The 8,448-nt window shown below is 36.4% G+C and overlaps 1 protein-coding gene across 8 annotated transcripts; it reads left to right on the top strand.

The window, feature by feature from the left end:
• The first annotated feature begins 1,788 nt into the window (after positions 1 to 1,788).
• On the top strand, positions 1,789 to 7,824 carry LOC103435606 (guanylyl cyclase 1-like). 8 transcript variants are annotated; one of them, XR_003772819.2, is made up of 11 exons: positions 1,827 to 2,083; positions 2,986 to 3,237; positions 3,398 to 3,522; positions 4,429 to 4,540; positions 4,989 to 5,063; positions 5,186 to 5,274; positions 5,418 to 5,479; positions 6,114 to 6,186; positions 7,037 to 7,094; positions 7,242 to 7,317; positions 7,497 to 7,824. XR_003772819.2 is itself a non-coding variant. In XM_008374011.4 (10 exons), exons 2-10 carry the CDS (start codon positions 3,106 to 3,108, stop codon positions 7,545 to 7,547), a joined length of 795 nt encoding a protein of 264 aa, XP_008372233.1. In that variant the 5' UTR covers positions 1,789 to 2,083; positions 2,986 to 3,105; the 3' UTR covers positions 7,548 to 7,824. The 8 variants fall into 8 exon arrangements, 5 of the variants coding, with proteins under 5 accessions (XP_008372233.1, XP_008372235.1, XP_008372217.1 ...); XR_011583105.1 differs by having other exon boundaries at positions 7,242 to 7,294; XR_001790423.3 differs by having other exon boundaries at positions 5,421 to 5,479.
• Positions 7,825 to 8,448: the final 624 nt, after the last annotated feature.

Raw genomic sequence — 8,448 nt, forward strand, 5'->3', positions numbered from 1 at the left:
TTTCAACCAATATTTCTCTCAAACCTTCCAAATACTTTTATCTGCAAAAAATGGCTAATGATATAGGCTGGAATTGGTCAATTATTAAAGATGTTACATTGTGTGAATGTTGGGTTTGATTTTCCCATGAGTCGATTACAGGTAATGAGCAAAAGTTGCATCAACTTTATTATTTTGGATAATGACATGTGGCATGAAGAAATTGGTTAAAAATGTTATATGGAATTAAACATAATATTATCTTTTTGTTAATTTAAAAATAAATAAAAAACTTATTTTTTGATACCAATTGTCCTGAGGCCATCTCCAACCGAATGGGCCAAAGGGCCAAATGGCCGAAAATAGCTCAAAAACCGTCTCCAACCGAGGGCTAGGCCAGAGAGCTCTGGAATCTGGGAGGGCCCCACGGGATCGGAGATGGCTGAAGGGCTGGAGGGCTGGCTGCATGCAACCAGCCAGCCCGGGGCTGGCTTTATTTTTTAAGGTTTTGTTATTCATGTCGGTTCTAACCAACAGGAATAAGTGTAACGACTAGCAGAATATTATTAATTACTATTTGTGTCAGTTATAACCGACACGAATAGTATGAACAAATTTGAATCCAACAGTTGGCGCCAGTTACCGTTGGATTCAAATATATATATATATATATATATATTATTTTTTAGGTTTATTGGGCCTTTTTTTTTAAAAAAAATCTATTTTTTTTCCTATAAATTCCTAAACCATTCATTAACCATTCTTCACAAATTTTTCACCATTCCTACACCATTTCAATTCTCATATTTTCTTTCCTCTTTCAAAAATCTATCCCTCAATTTTTTCGATAATTTTCAAACTTATATTTTACAAAATTTGGTTCATATTTTTTCGTATAACTTCTATTTTACAAAATTTATTATTTAAATTGTAATTTTTAAATAATAAATTATGTTTGGCCCTATGACCTTTTGGTCCACGGTTGGAGACGGTTTTTTGTGACAGGGCTATAACGAGCCCTCTGACCCTCGGTTGGAGACGGAAGCAAATATGGCCATGTACTGTTCATTAAAATATTAATATCTTAGAGAATCTTGGAGGGTTATAAGGGTAAAACAAGCCCTCTGACCAACCCTCCGTTGGATATGGCCTGACAATTCATGTAAGGAGTGGAGATATGGTAGGAAAATTACTGTTTACTAAAGTAATATAGTGACCCATAGCCCATATTTCTTTCATATTATAGCCCAATCCATCAGTACAAAAATCCCACTGGGCCTTCTTCCTTCCTCCTCTCCCCCTCTCTCCCCCCCTCTCTCTCCCACCTGCAACCATAGTCTAAAATATCCATAATATCCCGATATTTTCATCGAAATTTCCGTGTTTTTGGACTACCGATATTTCCGATATCATCGATATTTTAGACCTTGCTAAGTCACTCATGTATCTTACCATGCAATGTATAAAATGTAAAATATTGTACTAATTCATTATATATAAATGATTATGGTGTGTTTAAACTTCTTTCATTAATTACTACATATTTTCTACAATCACAATGTTTGTCAGCTCGCTATATAATCAACTTAAATCAGTTATATCTATCATGCAATGCATTTGCTTCCAATTTTTTGTGATAAACTAATAGATAATTGACTAAATAAACATCCTGCAAAGTTTCAATAAAAATTTTCAAGTTTTTCTTACAATTTCCATGGTTTTTATTCAATTTTGATCGATATCGATAATATCTTGATATTTCCATTGAAATTTAAGTATTTTTAAACTACCGATATTTTCGATATCATCGACATTTAATACTTTGGCTGCAACCCATTTGCCAATTTGCTGTTAAACCCAACATTTCTCATCCCCAAAACAAGAAATATTTTGTGTGGCGAGTCCGACAACCGTAAATTTTCTGTCAATTTGGGCAAACAAAACAAAGCACAAAAATATTTAAGAGCTGAAAAAGAGAAGACATGGAATTTAGAATCTGAATGTTTTTCCAGGCAGGATCCAGTCGAACAAGGACATAGCCAGCAGACAAGGATTCCTTGGAACTCTGCCGTCCTTTCCTCTTCCGTCGTCTTTTCCCTCAAAGGTTATGTCTATTTTTTTGTTCATCATTCGCTTTTCGATTTGTTTTATGAAATAATTGGATTTTGATCTGAAATTGTAGCTGGGTTTCTTTGCCTCCGACCGTTGCGTTGGTTTTGATAGCTCGGATTGCAAAGTATTGAGCTTTATTGTCCTGTTTTCGATGAATTATTCAGCTCAATTATTGGTGGTCCTTTTTATTTTATTTTATTTTATGGTTCATTTGTTTGATTTAGATGTAAATGTTGAGCTATTTGTCGAGTAATTGGGCCATTTTGATTGCGGAAACTGGAAGTTTTATCAAATTTATGGAAATTGATTGGTAATAATTTATGGTTTTGGCATCCGATTCGTCAGAATGTTTAAAGCTACGTTCTTGTGGGCATCCCTTAGCTTCATTCCAAGTCGGAAACCCTGGTTTTCCATTTGAATTGAATAATTGAATGCAAATGGCGTCGCGGCTAAAATTTCCGGTAATGCTGACGGCTCGGTTTGATTCATGGATGAGACTGGCCAAACTCGGCTTGATTCTGTCTCAGTTTCCTTAGAATTAAGGGACTGTTTGGGACTGCTTCTGGAAGGGCAAAAGGCGCTTTCTGAATACGTTTTACCGAAAAACTTAAGAAGCACTTGGACTTTAATAAAAGTTTCCATGTGTGTTCTGATAAAAGTACTTATAGAAAAAGTGCTTATGAGCAGAAGTGCTTCCCACAGAAGCAGTCCTAAGTGGGCCCTAAATAGCCTAACTGAATCTCTAGTAGTCGTTCGTGCATCATGCCCTGGCAAGGGGCAAATGCACATTGTTTGATTACGTCATTTTTTTCGTGGTTGGAGAAATCAATCTCTCGTTCCTCTTTGTTGTTTAGTTTGTAAACCTGATATATTCCTATGTTCAAAATGCAACAGGTTGCCGATATATACCCTTTAAAGATTTTACAGGGATAACCAAGTGAAATAACCACTTTGATTATCTAAATATCTGAGATTTAGTGTGGCAGTGAAAACCCTTATCGAATTGGGTCACACATGTGGCCTTCGTATTTTTTATTCAACAAGATTCTTAAGACAGAAGATGAAGATGTATCAGATGGAGAACTTTCAGGCATGGTAGAACCCTACCCATGTGAACAGCCGTTGCCCTGCTCGCACTTTGTTGAAGTGAGTGCATTGAGATTCTGTCACTACCTTTCTTATTGATTGTCTACATTGAAATTACAACATTTTTCAGTCTGTACTCTGATAACAATATATGGATTCCAAGTGGACACGTCAAATCGTTTTGTTAGTTTTAATTTGTTTAGGTGTTTGGTGCTTATAGGTCCCGCACATAAACCAGCAAGATTCTTGGGATTGCGGCCTTGCCTGTGTTCTGATGGTCTTTCGGACCGTTGGCATAGACAACTGCGATATTCAGACATTGGCACAGCTATGTGGCACAACTAGGTGTTCCCTTCTTTACAGAGTTAGAACTTCATTTCCTCTTTTGTTAGTCCGTTATGTACTTTCTTTTGAGTATTGTTCTTTAGAATTTTATCGTTTTTATAGGAGTATGGGTTTTGAGATTGGTGAGGATAGAAGGTGTAGATGAATGAAATCCCTTCCTCGACTCAGTGTTGAAGCTTTTAATTTTTGTTGCTATATTAATGTATTCTTTCCTAGAAGGTCTTATTTACAGAAGGACATGCAGTATGTTACAGAAATGAGTACTATAGGTATGGGGTGTTATATGAATGCTTGATACCTTCTTGTTGCTAAAAGTTTCAGTTAGAGTTATACTTGATACATCAGTCACATATGCAATACAAACTTATATGAAAATTTGTGATATATTATTGTTTGCAGCATTTGGACCGTTGATCTAGCATATTTATTACAGAAGTCTGTTATGTACTTTCCTTTGAGTATTGTTCTTTGTAAATTGATTGATGTGTATAGGGTTCTGAGTTTGACGATTGGTGAAAAGTCGCAGATGAATAAAAGCCCGTCGTCCTCGATCTAGTGTTGAAGCCACTAGAGTTTAACTTGTATTATTGGTTTATTTTTTCACTAAACGTCTTATTTACAGAAGTGAGTAACATGAAACGCTAGTCGTTTTTTCTCACTCATTTTTCCACCAACATAAGACTTTATTTACTTCGTGTATTGTTCATACAAACAAATATTATTTTTGTGGAGTTGGAATAGCTATGGTCCTATGGAGCATTATGGGTTTGTTTGTGTGAAGTTGGAATAGTTATGGAGTATCGTGCGTTTGAAGTTAGACTTATACTTGATTCATCAGTGACATATTCAATAAGAGCTTCCGTGAAAAGTTTCTGATATAACTGAGTGCTGACATCTTGTTTGCAGCATTTGGACTGTTGATCTAGCATTTTTATTACAGACGTTCTCCATTAGTTTTTGCTACTACACAGTGACAGTTGGAGCAAACCCAAGTTATTCAGGGGAGAAATTTTACAAGGTGATTTCATACTATTAACATAGATAAGTGTTAACTGACAGTATTTTCGTGCTGGTTAGTATGAACTAGACCATATTGGTTGTTTGCTAGATCCAGATGCACATCTTAGCCTAATTGTCTATCAATTATAGATGCATATATCATATGAGAGCGAGGACCCAAACTGCATATAAACAAGAACATCGTCTGTCACAATTTCCTGGCATTAGCCGAACTTTGATTATTTAGCAATGAGTGGCACCTAAACTGCATGATCATGAATGCTACTTAATGTGTTTGGTATCTGCAAAAGAAATGAGAAGTTGGTTATTTTATTTTATTTTGAAAAGAAATCTAGTTTTGGATATAAAGATTGTAGTTTCACTATTCTTAGTTCATGTACTTGTGAGCTTGTCTTTTCACATCTGGATGCACATAAAAATTTCAATTAATTATATTTATTCTGCAGGAGCAATTACCTAATGATCTGGAGCGAGTCAATAATCTATTTCAAAAAGCACTGGAAGGTGGAATGAATATACAGGTATAATTGCTATCTGCTAATTTCAGTTCTTGGTTCTCTCTTCCCAAATTAAGAGCCAGACATCCTTTTTACTTATAATTTTCTTAGGACAAGGCAATAAACCTTCCTTCTTTTGTTTACAGCGCAGATCAATCAGTCGACAAGAAATTTGTTTCGCAATTTTGTCCGGGAAATACATTGCCATTGTTTTGGTTGATCAGTATAAATTGAGGTTCAAATTTCTCACTTACCCTTCTTTCTTTCTTCCCCCTTGATTGAGAACTTTCCTTTACTGCTTGCAATAATATATGACATGCATGATCAATTGTAAATACTGGGCTAATGGTAAATATTTCTGTCAAAATTGTGTCACAGTAGGTCTCGTCTAGACGATGTTTTTGTCTCAGACTTTTGTGGAAGCAACTCTGGTTACACAGGTAGGACTGTTACTTTGGTTGTGCAGGACTGTTACTTTTAGTTACCCTGGTGCTGTTCTATTCTGAACTAAAAGTTTTCCGCCACTCAGTACTGAGTACGACAGATTGTGCTTTCTAGGGGGAGATATCTATGCTGTATATGTATTAGTTCAGCAAAAGAAATAAAAAAGGACATAGATACATGTAAAAGGACAAGCTTATGCTTGTTTTAGCTTAACTTCAAAATTTACTTTTGCACCAATGTCATCCTGGAGATTGTAAGCATCTTTCTGCACATTTTATTTATTGCTTAGCAAGACAGGTTGGCTGACCTCTTCTGTTCAGAACCATGATAACATAGGCCTGTAATTCATGTTAATGTCATTCCATTTCCAAAAAGTGAGAACGGTGGTTAGCTATGAGTTAATTCCTCATAAGATATTTCTTTAACATGATTTCCCCAGTTCTTCTGAATTAACAATTTATGGAATCATATTAAATAAACTTAAAGGCTTGCTCTATGCTGGAATGAAGTATCTTTATGCACGTCCGGATTATTCACTTCTGCTCCCAGTCACATCCTTGAGAAGTTTGCCTGTTTATGCACGTCCTGAATGGATTACTGATTAATGCTATTGTTTTTGGTTTTTTGTAGGTCACTATGTTGTCATATGTGGGTATGACACTACCACGGATGAGTTTGAAATTAGAGATCCGGCCTGTTCAAGGTATTATCTTCATTTCAGGTTTTTTTTTTCCTTCCCTTCTTTTTTGGGAAAGAAGAAGAAAAGCTGTTACCTTATCTTCTATTGATGCCTTTGGGTCATCTACATTCGTGTTTAACTTTCTCGCTGAGTATAAAGCATGATGACAGACACATCAATTTGGAGATTACCCGGCTCCAACAATTTCTTGAAATTAGTGGAGTATCATGAGTATGACATGCTAACAAATTCCAATGAAATAAGAGAGACGTCAAAAGTAGACACTTCCTGCCTTGACTAATAAGTTATACTGACTAGAAAGATTTGAGTGATGAGTTATGAAAACCCAGCATATGATAAGTTTAAGTTTGTCAAAACTCTTAGAGAGGCATCCTATGATAATCTGGCTTTCGTGATTTCTTAAGTCTTAAGTTCATCATGATTTCCAATCCAACATCACATAAACCTATGTTAATTAATTTTATTATTTACACCAAGTTCATGATCATATCACATTCCTATTATTGGGTTTAAAGTCTAGCAACTTGAGTGAGTAGTACTCCACCATAAGAATAGTTAAGAAGATCCGATATACATTAAGACTGCAAACGTTACTCGGAAAGGCTGCATTATGCTTGCATATAGCTGAATAGTGCTGAAGAAGTCAAACCAGATGGTCATTATCATCCATCACATGTTTCCTTACTTAGAGTGGGGAAAGACGTGGTTGTTCAGGTAAAAGGATAAACTACCCCTCCCTTACGATATGATACCTGGTTGATTTTTTGGTCAATATGATTGATACCTGGTTGATTAGGCATGGGAAAAATGATTTTAATGTGGGGCCACTCATTTCTTATTCCTTGTGTGATAGTAAACGCAGGATATGTCAGGAATGGGAATGAGACCCATACCATCCATACCCATTCCTGGTGAGTAAGCATGCCCCTCAGTGAGTTTTGATTTTTTATGTCAATAGTCTTCGATTTGAAATTTACACACGCATCTGCGCTACACTTTTGATTGTCTTTCCAAGTTCTTTTAGTTTATAGAAGTGTACACTCTGATAAAATGTGCAGGAAAAACGAGAGGATCTCATCAACATGCTTAGAAGAAGCCCGCAAATCCTTTGGTACTGATGAGGATCTTCTCTTGGTAATCCAAACTGAGCGTTCACCTTGTTGTGCGCTTCGGTTGCTATATAAGTATTATTTAGTTGCTAGGGTGTTAGTAACTAGTCCTGAATTCTTTCCATGGCACTAATCCAAGTAAATTCACCTGTCACAAACCTCTAACGGTAGTAACTTCTCATTTCGTGTGGGATGTCGATGCAGATATCTCTGAAGAAGAGTGGGAAGCAAAATCGCCCGGCAATACAACAGTGATAGTATTGATTCCTGACTTCAATTGTCGGTCCGTATGAAAACGAAGAAGCTTATATTTTACAAGTTTTCGTGTATAGCATTAGCATGTACCATATAGGGAAAAATTGTTTCTCTATTGATTTGTTTGAGCTCCTGAACTGGTTGGATGAACGTGCAAACCAACACCAACACGCATCGAGTAATTGTACATCATGTAACATGTATTTTGTATTACTCTCCCCATTTCCTGATAGATTCTTCTGTCTCAATAAAGTAGAATCACATGACCCTTCATCGAGTTCATCTGTATTCCTTCTTCAGTAATTTAAATTTCCATTTGTCATATTGTTATTGTAATTGCAGTTTTCACCCTTTCTCCGCCCACCATGTGATGAGATGTGTTTATTTATCCATCTCCTGGCTCAAAATTACAGTCTAAAGTGAAAAAAAAGAAGACCATGAGGTTTTCTATAACGCTCGATCAATCGTGCTGGATGATGGCAAGATATGAACCACCAGTTGATTAGTTGCATTATGTTGATCGATCGAGTACTCACATTCTACAACTATCTTGCAAGATTCTATATAATATATCCCATCGCGGTAGGGGACCAGGGATACTTAAATTTTCAGAGTGCACTTGTGATCCAACTGTTAATTTCTTCAATACAAGCATGCAAGTAGTGATGTAAGCCATCGTTTTCGAGTCGACTTTATCATAGTTCTGAGTTCATGCGCTCCTCCTCGGAGCTGTAAATATGGAGAGCTAGCCCTACAAAATATCAAAACTTAGCCATAAGCGGACTTCGTGTGACCAAGTATTGTAACATACCTACATACATGCTTGTGGGCCTATATCAAAATGCATGTGTGTCCGACCTTGGAACTTGGAAGACACGCATGCGCGGGTGCACGCAGAAAG

Source organism: Malus domestica, chromosome 01 (genome assembly GCF_042453785.1).
Source record: "Malus domestica chromosome 01, GDT2T_hap1".
NCBI classification, from domain to species: Eukaryota; Viridiplantae; Streptophyta; class Magnoliopsida; order Rosales; family Rosaceae; genus Malus; species Malus domestica.

Bases quoted from the DNA above. Each gene is read 5' to 3' on its own strand.
- LOC103435606 (XM_008373995.4), top strand. From the start codon at position 3,106: ATGTGGCCTTCGTATTTTTTATTCAACAAGATTCTTAAGACAGAAGAT. The intron at 4,541-4,988 runs GTGATTTCATAC...TTTATTCTGCAG, and splicing joins CAGGGGAGAAATTTTACAAG to GAGCAATTACCTAATGATCT. The intron at 6,187-7,241 runs GTATTATCTTCA...TAAAATGTGCAG, and splicing joins AGAGATCCGGCCTGTTCAAG to GAAAAACGAGAGGATCTCAT.